General features: G+C 41.3%; 1 protein-coding gene across 2 annotated transcripts in view; it reads right to left on the bottom strand.

Annotated features, from left to right (window-relative positions):
- Nucleotides 1–20,345, bottom strand: part of DNMBP (dynamin binding protein) — a 92,789-nt gene that overhangs the window by 26,659 nt on the left and 45,785 nt on the right. The window contains exon 1 of one of the 2 annotated variants that reach the window (XM_081075070.1): nucleotides 8,998–10,303. The exons of the other annotated variant lie outside the window; for it this stretch is intronic. Within the exon in view, the coding sequence (XP_080931196.1) occupies nucleotides 8,998–10,156 (1,159 nt within the window). The 5' untranslated portion in view covers nucleotides 10,157–10,303. Of the gene's footprint in view, nucleotides 1–8,997; nucleotides 10,304–20,345 lie in introns of those variants that run through there. 2 annotated transcript variants of the gene reach the window in all.

Here is a 20,345-nt window from a genome sequence, read left to right as displayed (position 1 = left end):
ACACACTGTTCCCCAATAAGGTCCTGTTCCCCTTCCCCAATAAAATCTTTAAAAAAAACAAAACAAAACAAAAAACAGTGCAATTCTAAAGCACAACTTCACCTCTAGAGAGCCAGACTTCGCCCACCATCAAGATTGTGAACAACTATGTATTTAAGCATATATGTGTGTGTTCGTATGAGCATAGCTATAAAACCCTATTCAGTATAATGTAAATAACCCCTTGGAATCAAATCTCTGTAAGTGCCACACACAGTAAATGTTTAATAGCATTTCAGGTAAATTATGGCAGAAATTATGTGAAATGAAGGGAAAGGCCTGTATTATCATGTCCTTTGACGGATCTTTCTGACTTACGCACCGATCATCTTACTCAGGGGAGGGGAGAGCCCCCTTCATGAAACCTCAGCTCCTTCTTGGTAACCCTGAGAAACTTGGCATCCAAAGGTACAGAAACCTTTAACGCCTTCTCTACTTCTTAAAATATAAAAGGTAAGGGTTTTAACCCAGGAGTCCACTTTTAGGAGTTTATTCTACATAAATAATTGGATAAGTGCACAAAAATATACACATAAGGATGTTCTTCGATGTATATTTTTAGAAATGACCTAAATAGAAACAGCCAGAATTTCTCCCCAAGGGGCCTGGTTAAATAAATTATAGCATATCTGGGGAGTAGAATACTACTATAGCCATTGAGATATAGAGCTATATTTGTTAACATGGAACATTGTGTGTTTTTAAATGAAAAAAGCAGATTACAAAATAGTTTATGAGAGAATATAGTTTTTCTATAGTAAACATGTAATAATATGACAATACTAAAATTAAAAAAGAAACATTTGCTATTAATAAGAATATTCTAATACAGTCAACTCTCAATTAATCCATTTCAAATTCTTTCTTCACTTTTTAATAATCTGAGGTTTCTTTCCTGACCTCATCCCTTTAAACTGCTGAAGAAAATGAGTAATAAAGTGCTGTTGAAATGACAATTTGCTAGTCTTACAAGAAAAGCAAAACAGAACTGCCTGCTTAGCAATCAGTCAAGAAAATGCAGAGAGGCAGCAATCTGTAAATGTGCTCGTCTTCACCCCAGGCCCAGCTAGAGGAATCATGAATCCTGGTTTTCCATGTTACCACAACGCTCCAGCCAGCCCACCCAACCCCCACCACGGCTTTCCCTTAGCACCTACAGGACCTCTATTTGGAGAAAGTTTGCTTAAGGTAGAGAGCTTGCAGCTCTATGGTCCCTGGCTCGTCCACAGGGCACACAGAAGGCTCTTCCAGGATCACAAAACTTCAGGTCCTAAATCTTAACAGCAACTGAAAAAACTTTCTCTGTGGCTTTTGCTCAGTAGCTGCCCCGCCTATTTTGGCAAGAAGCCTGGAGTACAATCCTGCTGGGAGGGTTTCTACCTCAGGAAACTTAGCTCGAAGCTTCCCATTTCCCCCTTCCGTTTCCAGGCGCTATCCAGAAGAGCAAACGAGAGTCAAGTACCCCAAGTACAAGAGTTTGCAACTTCCTATGCTGCCAGGATAGCAGGTTTAACACTAGGATCAATTGGAACATCATTTTTGAATACTCACCAAATACACATAAATCCTAGAAAGGTGTGTTACTGGTGTGCTTAAAACTGAGGTTATTATTTCAGTTTTAGACAGCAGAAGTGAAGTTATCAAGAAGGTAAAGATCATTGCATAAAATCATTAATTAGAAATAAACTATCATTGTTTAATAAACAATTTGACTATAATCAGTCTTGAAAACTTTACAAAAAAAGCTTTATTTTCGAAACACATATACACCCGATGTTATACATTTACCAAGTCTCCCGAGAGAATGTATTACTGCTCTCATTTTACAAACTAGACACTGGGCACAAAGCAATGAACCCACACAGCTAATAACACTGCATATTCAAAAGCAGCACCCCAAATCAGTGCTTTCCATTACATGTCAAGGCCTGTTCTGGGTTAAATATCTTCTCCATATGAGTGTGGCCATTTATGGCATTGTATTATATTTCTGTATTTAATAATACACTACACTGATGCTTTGAAATTTGCTCATCCACGTGACCCTCTGGGTTATTCTTCCACACTAGTCTATAAAACCAGAGTTTCTTCAGCTTGTATTAGGTGGTTTGCTTTTATAACTTCCATTTGCTCCCATAACATTTTATGTAGCTTTTGTAACTGTGCACCCCCAAATCAGTTTGATGTGAATTATAATCCTATTCAAAGTTTTAATTACAAAAATGTATGAATATTGAAGGGAGAACTACCAAGCAGAGTGCTAGGAGATGGGGCAGAGTACACCATGTTTCCCCAAATATAAGACCAGGTCTTATATTAAGGTTTGCTCCAAAAGACACTTTAGGGCTTATGTTCAGTGGATGTCATCCTGAAAAATCATGCTAGGGCTTATTTTCTGGTTAGGTCTTATTTTCTGGGAAATACGGTAGAACCCAGAAATGTCCTCCAAGCTTTTTCAGTCCTAGGCAAGTCATGTTCACGTCTGGGGTTCAAGAACAGCAAATCGAGTGGCGTTAAACTAGAGGGTCTTCCAAGTTATTTCCATTTGACTTAATGGATCTAGGTGAAAGGCAAGACATAAATTCATGAAACAAAAGAATAATTCAAAATAGAATGATCTTTAAGCATTGAGTGCTTTGGATGTAGTTCTTTAAAAGGGTAAACCCAATCTCTCAAAATAAGGATTATTTCCAAGTGTGATCCAATATTTTGATGGTAATATCTGATTAAACCTAGGATATGGGCCAGCACTATCTTATTTTCTAGCTGACACATGGACTAAGACCTCATTACAAGAGAACATAAATTGGGTTTTCCCCGGGACCCCAGTCACACATGCTAAGTTTACGTGAGCTCTATACCCCAACAGTTGCTCTAGTCCCTTATATCTCTTCTCCAGTTGTTCCTTTCCTCAGAGAAGTCATCTACGCGCAGTTTCAGGGATTCCATTTAAGAGGATGACTCGCGCGCGCAGGTCCAGCTCTGACTCATTCCGAAGGCTCCTACCTGGTTTCTAAGATTTCAGCACTTTTGTTCTTCACCCCATTCAGTTCCTCTTCGTCACCACAACTATGTGTCTTAACTCCTACAGTTTCCCCAACCAGGAATGTTCTCCCTGCTCCTCTCTGCCTAGCTCAACCCCGTTACTCCTTTAAGCTTTAGCTCAAGTTCAAACATCTTCCCAAAGTTTATTCCAATAACTCAGGTAAAAACTGAGCTTTCCCTCTTCTGATTGTCCACAGCATTTACTATCTATGTTATATATAGTGTACTTTATTAATTATTCATATGTTTACGTTTGTCTCTTCAACTGATTTGTAAACTTGTGTGTGTGTGTGTGTGTGTGTGTGTGTGTGTGTGTGTGTGTGTGTGTGTGTGTGTATGCCCACGTGCTGGGGGGGAGCTGGTATCCTTCTCAGGATACCCCGTGCTTGATACAGTGCTAAGCACAAATACTAGTTAATAAATACATGTTCAACTTAATTCAGAGGGGATGTGGGATCTATGTGCCCATCTAATGATGATGACTGATGGTGATGATGATGATGATACAATGATAGCAGCTCATGTTTATTTAGCATTATGTGCCAGACTCTATTACACTATTCTAAGTACTTATATATCTATAAATTAACTTAATTCTCATAAAACTATCATAGGTACATTATTTGGTTTTATTGTGAGCAATCTGCAGCATAGAGAGATTAAATAATTTACACAGGGTTACACAGGTAGTAGGGCCAAGGTGGGGAATGGGATCCCCTTAAAGCACTTGTAAAATTGTATTTTAATTATTTGTTTAAATGTTATTTTCTGTTTGAAACTATGAGTTCCCGAAGGCCACACACAAGTCTTACTCAACTTCTCCAGTATCTCAATAGGGACACAACTGGCACTGAGGCAGGACAATTCTTCATTGTACATGATGGTCCTAAACATCGCACTCTGCCATTGTGACAACCAAAGGTTACCTTCACCCACTTCCTAATGCCAAAGCTAGGCTGGGCCGGCCAAGTCGCAGAACGCCTGTGCACTCCAGAGCCCACCATATTGGCACCATCAGTAGTCCCTGTAGCTATGATTTAAGCCAGATGACCCCCACCCCAGACTGTGCCATTGCCACTGGACCATGGATGTGTACTTCATCAACAAACAGTTAATTCAATGACAAGGCCTAACCAAAAAATTCAAGCTGAGTCAATTATACTCACTCTCCTGGGAATCTGAATGAAGAACTATCAGTCAGATCAGATAGGAAGAAAAACAGAAGCTGTGAGAATTCCCCAAGGTAGTATTGGGACATCTATGCTTATGTGTAATCTAAAGTGAAAAGGGAGTAGAAACTATGGGTAACTGGAAAATATTGGTTGGTAGTAAAGAGACCAAAGCAGAAATTCAGAGAAAAGCAAAAATGTCAACAGACAGGTGGCCCATGAAAAACAGATAGAGAGAAACTGAACAGCTAGTCTATAGGATACGTGGTTCCAGTCCACTTGTATTGGAAATATGGCCTCATTCCTCTTCAGGGTCTTAAGGTAACCTTTGTCTAACTGGAACATGACAGTGTTTGGCACTCAATGAATTTGTTAGATAAAAATACATGAATGGCTCATGTTTATTCTAACAGAATATTAGGTAAGAGCTGCAAAAAGTGCTCTGAAAACTGTGAAGCATATAAATTAAGTTGGTACGACTACGAGTAATAATAATAATAATGATGATGAAATTCCACGGGTATTTTTGCTGGCCATTTGTCACTGCCTAGTTAACGCCTATGAGTATGGCCCTTGTCTCTAGAGTGGCAGAGACCTCATGGCATCTGCTAGACCCGCGGCTTATAATCAGCACATGAAATTAACCAGGATAAAAAGCTAACATCTTGGATTGACTGGAGATATTTTATTCCAGTAGTTTGAATACACACTGCAGCTATAGAGATATCATGTTCCCACACTTGCAATGGAAAGTCCTAAAAACTCTGAACTACCTGTGTAACATTGGCAAAAGTGTCTTCAAATCTACTCAGGTTTTTCTTATCTTGGGTTTTTCTTATCTCGGGAGGAAAACAAAACAGAAGACTTTCCTGGGTTCTGCTGCTCCACTGCAATGACTGTCCAAACTTTTAAGGAATTGCTTTCACATTCTCATCACCACTGCCCTCCTAATCTCCCTGTGACATACTTGGTGCCTCTGCTGCTCCTATTCCGCACCCCACCCACCACATGCAAAGGTCTCTCCTCACTCCATATCCTGTCTGATACCTCTGCTGCCAGTAACACAGCTGCGATCCCCTCCATTTGAAGCCCTTCCTCAGGCTCCCCTAACACAATACTTACCTGCTCTTCTAAGTTCATTTATGCGGAACGAACCCATAGCTGTGCTTCTGGCTTCAGCTGTGGGACGTAGGAAAAGCACTGGGGTGGGCCTCAAGAGACCCAGATTCTATTTCTGATCTAAGAATTGACTGGTGACAGTGGACACACATTTCCATTTCTCTGAACTTGGCCTCTTCATTTATAAAATGAGTGGGTTGGATTTAAGAGTTTTTCAAACATTTTTTACTGTGACCCCCACTTTACATTGTGTCTTGGTACACACATTTATATAACACATGTATGTATGTGTACATCCACACTCTCACACACAAGAATTACATGCTTACTTGTACTACATGAGACATGCTTGAAATTTTCTATTCACTTCTATTTTATTTTTCAAAAACGCTAGCTGTAACCCACTAAATAGATTTCAAGACCCAACCACGGGTGGTTACCCATTATTTATACAACAGTGGATCTTGTTGATAAGTAAGGCCCTTCTAGTAATAATAAGATTCTGTGAGGTAACCGTTACCTTTAACTCTCACCTGAATGCCAGTTTCATATTTCTCTCTGTAAGAGTTCTTCATTCAGATATCCCAGTATCACTTAAATTAACCCAGTTAACATGGAATTTGCAGCAGTAGGTCCCCTTCCCATCAAAACTGTTTATGTTATTAGCAAGTATAAAACCTTAGTGCCGACTTTTGGTCCAGTAATAGGAGAGTAGCAGCTAATACTGTACTAACCTCTGGACAAGATAGGTTAGTAGCAACTAACCTAGGTTGTACTAGCAACTCTGGACAAGATATTTTTTGAAATAACTATATAAAGGCATAACTATGTGGAGGAGACTGGAAACAAGGGAAGCAAAGTAGGTAAGATCATATTTATCTGATTTCCCTCCTCCCCCCCAGGGAAGCCCTAGTCTTTTAGCATTAGGGGAAATAAAGCAAAACAACTGGCAATCTTATTGGGCTGAGAAGTCAAAGGTTCAAGTCTGGGGCTCTGAAGCAGCTCGATATTGAGACATCCTGGAAATGAGGAAGCCACAGAAAGAACAGCCTCAAAATCTGTTTAGAAATTCCCCTTAAACCTTTGAACTGTGCATGTGGGAGGATGAGACTCCGGGGAACTCAGCAGAAACTAGTAACAGCTGGAAGCCAGAGGGCCAGGCAGACATTCACACTGTTGGGGGGATGGGGTGGGGAGACAGTTTGAAATTGAAGTCCCTCCAGGTTAGGAGGCTCAATAAACACTTTTAACTTTCCACTGAGACCTCAGAAGAGCCGCACCTCGAGTACGGATCACAGCCCAGGGTGAGGGGTCACACCGTAGGACTAAAGGCAAAACCCTAACAGACCTGCCCTCACAACATCTAAGATGGACGCCTCCACAGGAGAATGAACTGATAAGACAGGTGAGGGAAGGGCAAACCCTGGTAGAACAGACTTGGTTTCTTTGTAGCTTGGAGGTGGGCTGGGCAGTCATTAAACAGCTCTTTGTTTCTCAGAGGGAGTGGGGGAAGGGTGCAGAAAAGTCGGGAGGAGGAGGATGGGGCGTTCCACTTAGATAATTACATCTACAAACACAGAGTCCGAGGACCAGATATCTAACTGGCGTGGAGGGGAGGGGATCCTGGGAGATAGGGGACGTGAAGAGACAGTCTGGTGGGACAACTCGCAACTTGTAAGTGGGAAGGAAGGTGGGTCATAAAAGACAAAGAAATCATAATTTGTGAGCACCTACTATGTTCCAGACATGTGATTGTTTTATTCACATTATCTCACCATGAGACAGGTATTATTTCTTCATTCTACAAATAAGGAATCCGAAGCTCAGAGAGGTTCAATAATTCTAACGTTACACTATTAGCAAATGATGGAGCTGAGATTCTGAACTCCAGGCAGACGACCAACTCCAACACTTGTTTCCTCTCTGTAATTACATGTTGTGACTGCGTAATGTCCAGAAAGGGCAGAGGTGCATGTGCTGTAAGACAGCTAGCAAAGAATGTTACAGAGCACAGAGCACAGAGATTTCTGGTAAAAAACAAGATAGGGTAAGGAGGATGTTGGAGGCATAAAAAGGGATGTCAACTGAACTAAACGGGAACATACTACCAAAAGTAGGTCCTCAAATATAAAGAGAGAGAGCTGTAAAAACGGAAATGATGTACGGTAGAATTGAGCTGGTTTCAGAGCTCATAGGGCATATTGCCACACTCCAGGGAGAAGGGTTTGACTCCTGGTAAGTCAAACAGAATAAACTCACTTTGATTACAGTTAGGAGGCTTAACACAATAAGGAAGTCAAGGTAGGAAACAAAGTTCATCTGAGGAACAGCTGTGGGGGAAGGGAATAGGAACAATACAAAACTCAACATCAGGAATCACAGAATCAGACTTTTTTTTTTGAACTGGAAGGAATTCAGATGTCATCCAATCCCTATCATTTCAGAGCAAAAATGCACCTAGAAAAAAAAGTGGCTAGCTGCTAAATACCTGGCCTCCCCACTAAAGCTGGGTTTGGTTTCATTTTTATCTTTATAAATGCAGATAGAGAGCCTGCTTTCGCCACAATGGAGCCCTGGAAATTCAAGTTAAGTCGAGCCTGTGCTGGAGGACCATGGGATAAACCAGTGGCAGTTCCAGCATCACACGGGGGCTTAGCTTTTCAGCCTTCCAGGGCCCCCCACCACCAATCTAACAAGTAAGACTAGTCTGCAGGAGGTCTGGAAGTGAAACTTTCCACTTAGGAGGAAGGTGTCGGATGGATTTCCCAGACTGTTCACATTTTCTGACTCTAAAACTCATCCTCTGGTCATAATTTGGACACCCCCAAGTTGGCCAGAACCAGAAGGACTGCTTGGCACGAGGACAACATATGTAATAAGGGAAAGGTTTAACAGGGAGTCCAGTAATTACAAAACCAACAGCAAAAATCATAAGTAAATAAAATAAACAGTTCATTTCAGAGAACTGAAGAAGACAAACTGGCAAGGAAGAAACAACCTCTACATAATACAAGACTCTTAATGTTCCCATTTGATAGATAGTTAAGGCTTAGTGAGATGAAGTAATTTGAATACCTAACCTATACAAAGCACCATAAGGAATGTAAACAATGTTCTGAATTCCACACGAGTTTTCATGCTCATCATTCACTTAAGATTTCTGAATGCCAAGGAATAAACAATCTATAAAACAAGTCTTCTTTTCCACTAATTTCTAAAGTGTAGGGTTTGAGAGAAAGAACATGCCATAAAAGTGAATTTTCACTTGGTGCCCTGTTAATGAATTTGCCATCCCCATAAGACAACACTTATAAAGTAAGAATGGAAAGATTTGGGATTTAGACACGCCTGACAAAGCCACGGAAGGTAAAAGAATGTTCCCGTGAGAACACTGATTTTGAAAGCCATGTTACTTACATATGTACAGCACTACATATATTCTTGCTCTGTAAAGTGCCTCCCAAAGGAATGAAATCTCTAAGGTTATTCCCGCTCAAAATATAATTAATGAGGACTCTGGGAGCCAGGTTCTTTAAGCACTCAAGTGTTCCTGATACCTGGTATAACCACCCCTTTGATCTATTTTCATGCTTTATACTTCTAAGAAGGGTAACTGAGTTCATACCTTGGGTTTTCTTCCTGTTTTGCACAAATACTGAGTGTCTCAGGGTGCTGGGTGCTGTGCGACGGAAGCAACTATTCCTTTTCCAAGTCTCTGGGCCACTTAATTTTCTCTCTTCTTCTAAATGCCGGGTGTTCTTCTCTAAGGAGGGGCCCTGAGGAATGCCACAGAGAGATTCTCCTTGGTCTCCCCAAGTCCGTTGATCCCACAGCACATCCGGGGTGATCCCTCTGCTCCCAAGTGCCATCATTCCCGGTTTGTCAATGCCATTACATGCCCAATTCTTCATCTGATGGAGATAATCTGTTTCTCTGTAATTCTGGAGTTTATACTCACAGTTTGCAAATAAAGTATCACAGACTTTATTTTCTGTCTCAGAATCGCTTTGATCCATGGCATGAGTCTTTGCTTTGGGGTAGATTTTATCATTTTGATAAACAGTCCTGTCCCCTTTATAGTATTTGATAAATTCCTTACCTTCATTGACACCATTAAAATCCACAGACTGACCATTAGTATAATTCCCAGGAACATGATATAAATTGTTCAGGTCTCTATAATAAATGTTAGTTTCTTTATAATCTTCAAGATTATAATTAAAATTCCTGTGGTCCATATGCCAGTTTTGAGTTTGACCAAAATTCCCCAAAGAATCATCCAAACCCCTGTAGCCCATCCATTGTTCAGTTTCTTTGGAGTCCTCAAGATTATAATTCAGATTCTGACAATCAATGTATCCATTCGTCTCCCTATGTCCCCCAGCTTTCCAGCTTTCATCTGGGCTTCCTGTGAGCCAATTAGCTTTAGTCCCAGGGCACGGGTTCCCATAATCTACGTTTTCTGAATTCCTACAGCCACCATGGACTTGAGCCCCACTTCTGCGGTACATACAGTCTTCTTCGCTTTCCTTGGCTTCCCCATAGTCCACAGACCTTGGTTCACTCTGCTCAAAATCCCAGTATCCACAATGCCTTTTTCTGTAGGGCCGATTCTGCCCTGTGGTCCGGTACGTGGAATCCAAGTCATCTTCTTTGTGAAGTCCATCCAGCACCATGAAGTCCCTTTTCCGTAAACTCCTGCAATCTTCGTACTCCCAGCTGGAGCCCCAGTGCTCTTTCTTCTCCGCTTCTCTTTCTTTTCTAATCTCGTGGGTTTCACACATATTCAGGGTGCTTGAAGATACAAGTTTTATTTCTCTCTTCCATGGGCCTGGGTTGGGCTGGAGTTTGGACAGGTACGGTTTAGCCTAAGGCTGTATCTGTCCTTAAAATGTCTCCCAAAGCACTTGAGTCACTCTTCTTGCTGCTCCGGTTGGAGCACGGAGACATGTGGAGCTATTTCAACCTCAGGATCCAATCAGTGAGCAGCTATATCTTTCCCCACAGAGGCCAGAAGATAATTAGTAACCAGAGTTCATGTGATTGGAGTTGGCAGTCTCGTTTGGTGTTTCCCTCATGCTGGTCAAACTGGCTTGGCTGCTTTAAGAGCTGAAGGTAGAAGTATTCTGCTGCTCTAAAGGTTTTGCAGAGAAAGCAGTGGGAAAGAGAAACAGCCCCCTTTAAAAGCCTGAGGTAAGGTCACGTATCAGTCTCATCTGCCTCTTTAATCCTTTAGTAATCAAACAGGGGTACAAATAAGTGCTTTCATGTGCAGCTCAAACTGGACCTCCATTCCCCATTCTCCCAGTTCAGCTTTCTAGTCCTCAGACATCTGAAACTCTTTGGGACTCTCTTCCCTTTAGTTAGAGGCAGAACCCTTCCTCCTCTGAGAGCCCTGCTTTTAGGGGATTCGAGTTACCATTAGTGTACACTCAAATCACAAGCTGTTCGAGCTCCTGCCTGCAGCCATTCTGGACGTCTCACTCAAGGAATAAAAAGTACTTCCTTTTTTTACTCTGATCTGGTGTGTGGGTAATTTTATAGTGTAAAACTCTTCACCAGAAGAATCCAGTTATGTATGCTTGCACTTTCCTTGAAGCATCAAAACCATTTCTTAAATCCCTTTTCCATCTAATTCATTTGGCATACGGGTATTGAGAAACTGGATGGAGAATGAGGCTAGAAGCCAGAAAGGTGAGTATAAAAAAAATACCTACTGGAATTCAACAAACATTAGATAGATACCTATCATGCATGAGGCACTGCAGAAGAGAAAAAATTGACCAAGGTAGTCCTTGCCTCTCACAATGCAGAAGCAACACTCTGGAGTAAGATCAAGTGTGGTTAAGTGCTACAACGAACACCACCAGCAAAGGCAACAAAGCAAATTCCCCGGTGGGGCAACGGGAGGGTTCATGGAAATGGTGGGGCACAGTTTGAAGGATATAATTAATATGTGGGAAAAGTAATAGGAGATAAGGCTGGAGGGGGTAGGTTGGGGCGGATCCCCAGGGACCTGAATGCCATTTATTTCCTTCAATGGATAATGAAGTATCATTGAAGGTTTCTGAGCAGAAGAGCTATATGCTGAGACAGACTTTACTAGGATTACTCTTAGCTATCTGGTCACCTATCAGATGTCCAGGAATGATTCCTTGAACTTTCATTTAATCCCTATTTGTAAAATAATATAAAGAACCTTAAGGAGACCAGGGTTATATGCTTTATTAATAATTAGATGTTTACTCCTGGGTAACCTAACAACTCATTCTCTCTGGGACGCAACTGACCCATCTGTAAAATGAAACAGTTAGCTTTGATGATGTCCTGATTCCTTCAGTTTTAAAAACCCATGGTTCATGTTGCTCACACTTCCTTTTCCTTTCCTCAAATACCTAATGTGCTATTATGCACACCTTTTAGATTCTCTACTGATAGTTACCAAATGAGCCTCTAGATGATCAAATCTTGTGCTTTTTTCATTCAAAGATTTTTTTTTTGTTCATTTGTTCTGTTCCCTTACACCTTCCAAACCAACAGCAGTAGTCCCGACAGCTTCCATGCTGTCAATGTATATTACGTGCTATGTTCAGGACAAGGTCTAGGAAGCAGATATAAATTTTCTTGATCTTCACTACCCTGCAAGAAGAGTCTTACTTATATTATCCTTATTTTACCACAGGTAAAGAAGGAATCTCTGAGAGTTTGAATAACCTGCCCAGAATCACAAAAGCTAGTACAAGGTAGGGCCACAATTTGAAGCCAGATCTGTTTGACTTCATGGCACTAGATTAAGAGGATTATCTCAAAATATAGTAAAACCTTAATTTTTCCCTCAAAACAAGTAAACAAACTCTATCATGGTCTAATTCAGAGGGGGACCATTACTGAGTCAAATTTGCCACATCCTGTCCATCTTTGTTCCTCACCACCCAACCACAACAAGCACCTAGACCAGCAAAGTAACAAGAAAGATTATGCAGTACCGATTGACTCAGTAATCTAAAACCTATTGCCCAATAAAGACTGATTTGGTTCACCAAACCAATAGGATGGCAACATCATTTGGGAGGACAGCTTTCATTATGAGTTATACAGAGAGACAGTACAATAGAGAGCATATGCGATGAGCGAGGAGGACATCGAGCCCCTAGAAGTTCAATTTCTGCTACGGTTTCCCCAAAAATAAGACCTAGCCAGACAATCAGCTCCAATGCATCTTTTGGAACAAAAATTAATATAAGACCCGGTATTGTATTATATTATATTATACCCAGTCCTATAGCAAAACAAGACCGGGTCTTATATTAATTTTTGCTCCAAAAGACGTATTAGAGCTGATTGTCCGGCTAGGTCTTATTTTCGGAGAAACACGGTAACAAACAGTTTGTAGCTATGTCTGACTTCTCTGGCTGTCAGTTTTCTTCTCTGTGAGATAAGGAAGCTGATGGTTTTGCTTCTACTTTGAATCTAAAATTCTATGGTCTTTCTTAATTTCTACGTAAGATTACAAGGAAAGACGAATCTTTCCCTAGTTGTTATGGAAAACAAAGTTTCCTTTAGCAACTTTATACCTTTGATAAAGCTATCATGATAGGAAACACACCTAGTAAATCAAACATGAGAAGAGAGAGGATCCATTATAGGTCAGAAAGATGCTAGTTATGAAATGATCCAGTGGAAGACATTACGGGAAGCTAAAAGAAATCATCTTTGGGTAAGTGGCGAGTTAGTAGCTGGTTATAATATGAGGGCTCCTCTCCTTTTCTAAGTCCTACTGCCTGTAGGGCATTAAAGGTAGAGTCTGCATAAAGATGCAAACTGCCTCAGCTCTACCTCCATAGCACTATAACCCAGAATAAATCAAAAGCTGTAAATGGGCTGCTATTTTCACATGATAAATCTGTGTACAACAAAATGTGGCCTAAGAGAAAGGAGAGAAGAACTTCTACTTTGCTCAATCCCAGTATTACTGGTGAAATGCAACCTTGGAGATATATCTTCAGCATTCCCTTTCACTTGACACAACAGAAACACTCCCCTGGCTCCTTTCAAAAGTCCTAAAGCAGCACTCCACCCCTGATGTTTGCTATTTGTTACTAGAGAGTGGGTGTTCAGCAATAACGATTATCTATGAGACTCCCAGAGTAGATAGAAATCCTGCTGTAAACAATGCTGAAAAAGAAGATGGGGCAGCAGGTTGTGGACGGAGAGAGAAAAGGAGGAGAAGGTGGAGGAAAGGTTAAGGAAGAAAAGGGAGGAGACAGTAAAAGTAGCAAGGACAAGTAATTTCCTAAACTTTTGTTAATGTCTCTGTAACTGCCTGTGGGGGTTCAGAGCTAGGCACTGGAAGATGTGCCTCTGCGATATGCAGATTGTTTTGAGCAAGAGGCAATTTAGGCTGAGGGCTCAGGAGAAACTTCTGCTCCTCCCAGAGCCTTGCCTATACTGGGAGATTATCAGCGATACTTCTTCTGACTTGTCAGTAGAACAGGACAAACTTCTATTTACTAAACATCTGCTCTTATCCTTTGAAACCCCCCATCCTTACCTCTTCCCTAGCTCAGGACATCTTACATACATGTTCCCTTTTGTCTTTGACTCTCTCATGTATGTGGGGTTCCCATACATACGTTATGTATTAAATTTGGTTATTTCTTCTTGCTAATCTGCCTCCTGTCTATTTGATTATTAGATCAGCTGAGAACCTTGAGGGTAGAAGGAAGTTTCTCCACCTTCACATGCTCATGTCCTTCCTCCAGTCTGAAGATCAATCCTCACTTCCTAAGACTCTGCCCCAAAGACACTCATTCCCAGAATTCTTGCTATTTTCCAGAGCATAGTGCAAATTTCTCTTTCATCTTAACCTACGTTACATTTACAGTCATACGCCGCTTAATGACGGACAAGTTCTGAGAAATGCATCATTAGGCGATTTCGTCCTTGTACGAACAGCACAGAGTACACTCACACATACTAGATGCTATAGCCTACTAAGGTAATTGTGTGTGCTCCACTTGTAGAAGACCGGCAGCCCAATGGGTATGTTGACACCAGCATCACCACAGACACGTGAGTGACTGTAGTGGAAGCCGTGACAGTGGGCTATTCTTTTTGTAATGCAAGTACCCGACTTTGATTGCTGAGGCATCCACTTCAAAGAGGCATCCTTCAAGGAAGTCTGTCTCCAATAAACACAAGGCCAGCCACAGGGCTAGATAAAGAGCCGGGCCACCTCCCGCACTGAGGCGCCTCTGTTTTTGAGATCTAGGTTGATTTGATAACTGACCGTTTGGACCACTTGTGTTTTTTTCTCTTCCTGCACTGTAAATTCCCACTCTGGTTTTAAATTCACTAATAAAGAGTGAGCCTGCAAATCCCACGCCCACACGCGCTCTCTACCCTCGACCTCTCCATGTCCCCACTGGTGTACGTTGTACCTTCTAGGGCCTGTAAGAAACTTTTTTTCTTCAATGTTTCTAATGGTTATTGCTGAAGGGCATCTTGCAATCATAATAAGAACCACAAGGGTCTGTCCAGTCATGACATCGGTTTAGGAAGGGGACCTGTCTTGGGAAGCTCATTAGGGCCCAGGTGAGTGCCCCCAGGCATTTCTGAGTCAACAGTATTAATACTGTCAGACTGAGACCAGCACAAAACAGTAATGCTTGGTGTTATGAAGTTACCGTGGCTATGATGGTCACTAGGCAGTAAGAACTTTTCAGCTCCATTTTAATCTTACAAGGTCACCATCATTTATGTGGTCTGTCACTGACCAAAATGTTATGTGGCACACAAGAGCACTACACTTGTTTTTCCCTTTTATTATACTGAAAGCTCCTGAGGGCAAGGACCATGTCTAACTTCTCTTCCAGTCTCCAACATAGCTCTGTACAGGGGGTGCACAGTAGGTGTTCAATGAGCTGATGCTCACAGCACTTATCCGGCACGTTAGATGCTGGGCAGAGGGCAGTGCAGCTTAGAGGTCAAGAGCACCTGCTGTGTTAGCCCTGGTTGGAATTCTGACTTTGCCACTTACTAACTGTATAATCTCGGGGAAGTTACTTAAGCTTGTTTCTTCATCTTTTCACTATCAAATCTGCCACCCTACCTGCATCTGTATCTGCACACTCTGCCTTCCCTCCTATTAAAGTGGAGGGACGCCAATAAAGCTTTTGTCCCTTCATCATCACTTTACTGAAAACGCTCCTGACAGGATCACTGAATCCAATGGTCAGTTCTGAGACTTTCCCTTACTTGGCCTGTTTGTTGCTTTTGGACACCACAACTTTCTTTCTTGAAGCTTCTTTCACTTAACGGGCTACTCCTTGTCCTTTGCTAGCTCATCTCCCTCGTCTTCCATCCTCCTAAACACTGGCATGGCTTCTCCCAATACCCAATAACCTAGCACATCGTAGGAATTCAGGAAATAGTGATATCACTCATGATTCCACCCCAATTCAGTACAGCTGCCTCTCAGCTGAAGGGCTAATTAGGAATTGAAAAGATGACCCATCCTTACGGCTAAACTTACTCATAAATAATATTAATGCTGCTACAGGGTCTGCTTGTGTGGGAAGAGGGTCTGGAAATAAGGAAGAAGAAAGATACCTAAGATCTAAAGGTGAGGGCCCCAGTAGAGACTAAGCACTACGGAAAAGAGACGAGTGACAGGGAGAAGGGAAGGCAGAAACAAAGAATCTGAGAGCATTGTAAAGGAAACAGACTAGAATATAGGAAAATAAGAGGTATTTAGGGAGAAACCTCATATACTCTCAAGGATATAAATGTTCTAAATGGAACAGGGCTGTGAGAAGCATGTAGGATGTTTTAGAGTTTAAACCTTAGGATGAATTAAAAGAGTCATAAATACGAGTTAAGTGAGGGTTCAAATAGAAAAGTTGAAACTCAGAAGCTTGGGGATGTTACTAGCAGAATGGGTAAACATTTTGGAAAATTGAGTAACTTCATGATAACCTAGCAATCAAAAGTATATCTGTGAAGAAGGATTAAATAGTTTATTAGGTTGGTGCAGAAGTGATTGCATTTTACAGGTTAAAAATAATTGCAAAAACTGCGATTACTTTTGCACCAACCTAATAAAACCATGCAATGCATACATACATGCCCTTAAATCCATGGATATTTGTAATCTCACAAATAGCTTCAATGGTTGAGAGTACTAAGAAATATGAGTGGCCTAAGTTATTTTGGAAGTAAGCTGGCAAGAGGCAGTTGAGATCCCTCTTTCTTGAGCACGTGTAGATTTATCTGATTTTTTTCAAGTTTTGCTTCCTAGCACGCAGTCTCAGAGATCGAGCAGTCCCTCTTTAAGTCAAAACACGCTAACATGACAGTGTGGCACAGTGAGGAAGTACGTAAGTCCCTGCAGTGAAAGAGACCTGCTTCTGAAACACTAACTGTGAGACTTTGGACATACCTCAGTTTTCTCATCTGTCAAATGTGGGCAATTTGGGGGATTAGGAAAAGTGTATAAAAGCACCTAGCACACTGGCAATAAATAATAAGTGTTCAATTAGTTATAATTACTGCCACTGCCCTACTCTTTCAGTTCCTATCTTCCAGACAGTGCACGGTGAGGCTCAGCCCCTGGACGTCTTCTCTTATTCTCTATACCTTTTTTTTTTTTTTTAAGTAATCTCACTAAATGTCATGGCTTTGACTAATGTCTAAGAGCTGTCCAAATTTATTGGTCCCAAATTTATGTCTCCAGCCCTAACCTCTTCCCTGAACTCTGGCCTGTATATCAAACTGTCTAATCAGTACCTCCACCTGGATGTCTTAGGGGCAACTCAACATAACCAAAAATGAGCTGTTAACCTCTGCCCTTTCCCACCCGCCCCACCAACCAGCATCTCTCCTGCAGTCTTCACTATCAACTGAGAAATTACTGGCAGCTCTAATCCTTGCAGTTGATCCTCAGGGTCATCCTTGACTCTTCTTTTTCTCTGATACCTTATATCTAATCCAATACCAGCAAGTCTTACTGGCTGTAATCCAAAACATCCCTAGAACTGAGTACTTCCCATCATCTCTACTCTACCATTCTGGACCAAGCTGCCATCATCTCTTGCTTGGATCACTGCAGCAGCCCCCTAAGTGGTTTCTCTGCCTCTGTTCTTGTATCTCTCCTGTCCATTCACAGCACTGCAGACTGAGTGACTGCAGACTGAGTGACAGATCATATCACAGCCCTGCTCAAAATATTCCCATGGCTTCTTGTCAGACCCGAAATGGTGTACTACAAAGCCCATGCCTTTGCTCTAGCTGAACTGGCTTCCTTGCTAGTCCTCAAACAACAGGCACACTTTTGTACTTGCTGTTCTATCTTCCTGGAACAAGTCATAGCCCCCAAAATGGCTGGGCTGGCTCTCTACAATCATTCAGCTTTTCACTCAAATGTCACTTTTCAGTGAGGTCTTCCCCAATTCCACAGATTTTTTTGCCTTCTAATACATACTCCTATTTTTACATCTTGTTTCTCTCTCCTCATGAGGGCAGAGATCACTGCTGTAACTCCAAAACACTGCCTGGCATATAGTAGGAGCTCAGTAGTATTTGTTGACTAAATGACTGCCCCAGAGTTCTTAGTTTTTTGGGTCTCGCTATATCTGGTAAACTGAACGGTGGAAGGAAGCAGCACACTCAGATAGAGGCGTGGTGGCATGAACACTTGTGGCTGAGGGGTCCCATGCCAACAAGAGATAGGTCCTTTCACTTACCTACTGCAAAGCCTCAGTGAAATCTGAAACCAATACTTGAAGTCCCTGGATTTGTTCCAGTCTCTCCACCCCTTTGTCTGGAGCTGAGGGTAAGGAAATACTCATATTCGCAAAACCATACTACAAGGAACAGTGAATCACAGGTTAATTATAACTAAGTTACCCATTCCAAGCTTCATTTCTTGGCATACATTAAGCCCATCTCCTATCCTAAAAGGAAAACTAGTTTCTGTCTGGAATTAACAGCCGAGTAATGGCTTCTGACTATGTTGATGTTTTATACCAAAATAAAGTCCATTAGAAGTAACTGAGCTAATTTTTACCAAGACAACACCCCAAACCAGATGTTACAGTTGAGGATACTTGCTTTTTCCTCATGTACTGACAAACTAGAAAGAAGATTATTATTTCTTTTACATAAACCTTTATCTTGAATGACCACAAAATAATTTGGCTATTTAACTCTATTATCTTTCACTAGTTTGAGAAAGAATTCGTAAACCTGAAGCATTCCAAGGAGTCTTCAGAATAACAACTTGCTTCTGTATATAAAAAAACCACATTTTCAAAATTTATAACGCGTCTAGAATATTGCACACCGCTTTAGTATAAAGATGTTATTGTTCTATATCAGTAATTTTCCAACTGGTTAGTCTAATGGCTCTCTTTAGTGGGCCTTACTTAGAGCCTACCCAATATCTTGCTGAAAATGTTACTTTCCTGAAAAACATATTATGATTTGATTTGTAATCATCATTTAAAATTAAAAATTACCTTGAGAGTCTCTGTTCAACCTTCCTCTTGGCATTCCCTTACAGGGAAGAGAAAAGTTTAGGGGCAAGTTTCCTGATGCAGAAGAGGCTGATTCACTCTACAGTTTACCATCCACTGGTTTAGAACAATAGAGCCCTGGCCCACACCAGAAGTAACTATGGCTATGATTCAAAGGCAGCAAGACGGACAGTGTGATGAAATATAGAAGCCAATATCCATATGAGCACTAGAGCTACACAAATATGAATGAAGCTATGCCTACCAATGACTACGTCCTTTTTATTACCAATGTTCAGCCAGTGCATGGGTCATAGTATATACTCAAGAAATACTTGCTAAATAAAGAAATGAATGCACAACCTGAGTATTTGTCAGAGCCTGGCATGTGAACTTCTCCTACGACAGAAAAGGAGTATGATATGCTAAAATGAGATTCTCTCAGGGTAGTAGGTAGTCCTAAAAAGGGTTTCCAAACGTAACTTGTACTGGGAAATCTGAAAGTCTGCGGACTAACCCTGAGTGTTCCCACTGCTTTAGAAGTCAACCTGTTTACCAAATTTGAAGGTTCTGTGTTTTAGGTATGGACCTTAACTTATTAATTAGCAACTCATGTGACCAGAAACTCCTTGAAGGCAGAGAGCATATCTATGTCTAGTACAGGGGTATACCCCAGCTCTCAGCACAGTGCCTGGCACACGGTAAAACTCAGCGAATGTTTGCTAGATGAATGAGTGGATGGCCCAAGTACCATCCTGAAGCCTGCAAAGTGATATTTCATTCCCCAACACACTATGACCCTAAATGCCTGCTAATATTCTACCCTGACTCTACATAATAATTCCAAATTTGAAACTCCTAATTCTCAGTCAGAGCCAAACCCTGGCTTATCTAAAACTACTAATATTTTCTATTTCCAATAATTGAAGTTTAGGTTATTTAGACCAACCCTCTTACAGAAATAAATAAATTGCTTAATAAGTTAGAGGAAATATTAAAAAAATCTTAAATACACTAACAAGATGGTAACATACAGGGCAAAACCAAAAGGAAAACTAGAACCCAGAGAGGTAAATAACCACAAAAACTGCATTGCCCCAGGGTGCTTGTCAGTTCCAGAAACCAACTTGCTACTTGACTTGCGTTTCAATGGCCTGGGAAGAAGGGGCCCAAAGCTCAAAACCAGAGCTGCAAGGTGAGGAGTCTACAAGGAGACCTTTTATGTAATAAGCTAAGATTCCAAAGGACTTCTGAGGGTGAACATCGGAATTGGACCAGCTCTCTTGCAAAATTACAGCTGGGGTCCTTGGTCGTCCAAGGACCTTTAAGACTTGAAATTAGTTTAAGGTGGAACTGGACTGAAAATGACTGGTGTTTCCATGTGGGAATTCCTTTTCAGCATTTCTTGGGGGAATTTATGTGTTTCCAAACCCTAAGAAAAATCAGCTGAGAAATCTGG

This window comes from Rhinolophus hipposideros (genome assembly GCF_964194185.1).
Source record: "Rhinolophus hipposideros genome assembly, chromosome: 15".
NCBI lineage: Eukaryota > Metazoa > Chordata > Mammalia > Chiroptera > Rhinolophidae > Rhinolophus > Rhinolophus hipposideros.
The sequence above is the reverse complement of the archived record's forward strand: the minus strand, read 5'-3'. Positions and strand labels throughout refer to the sequence as shown.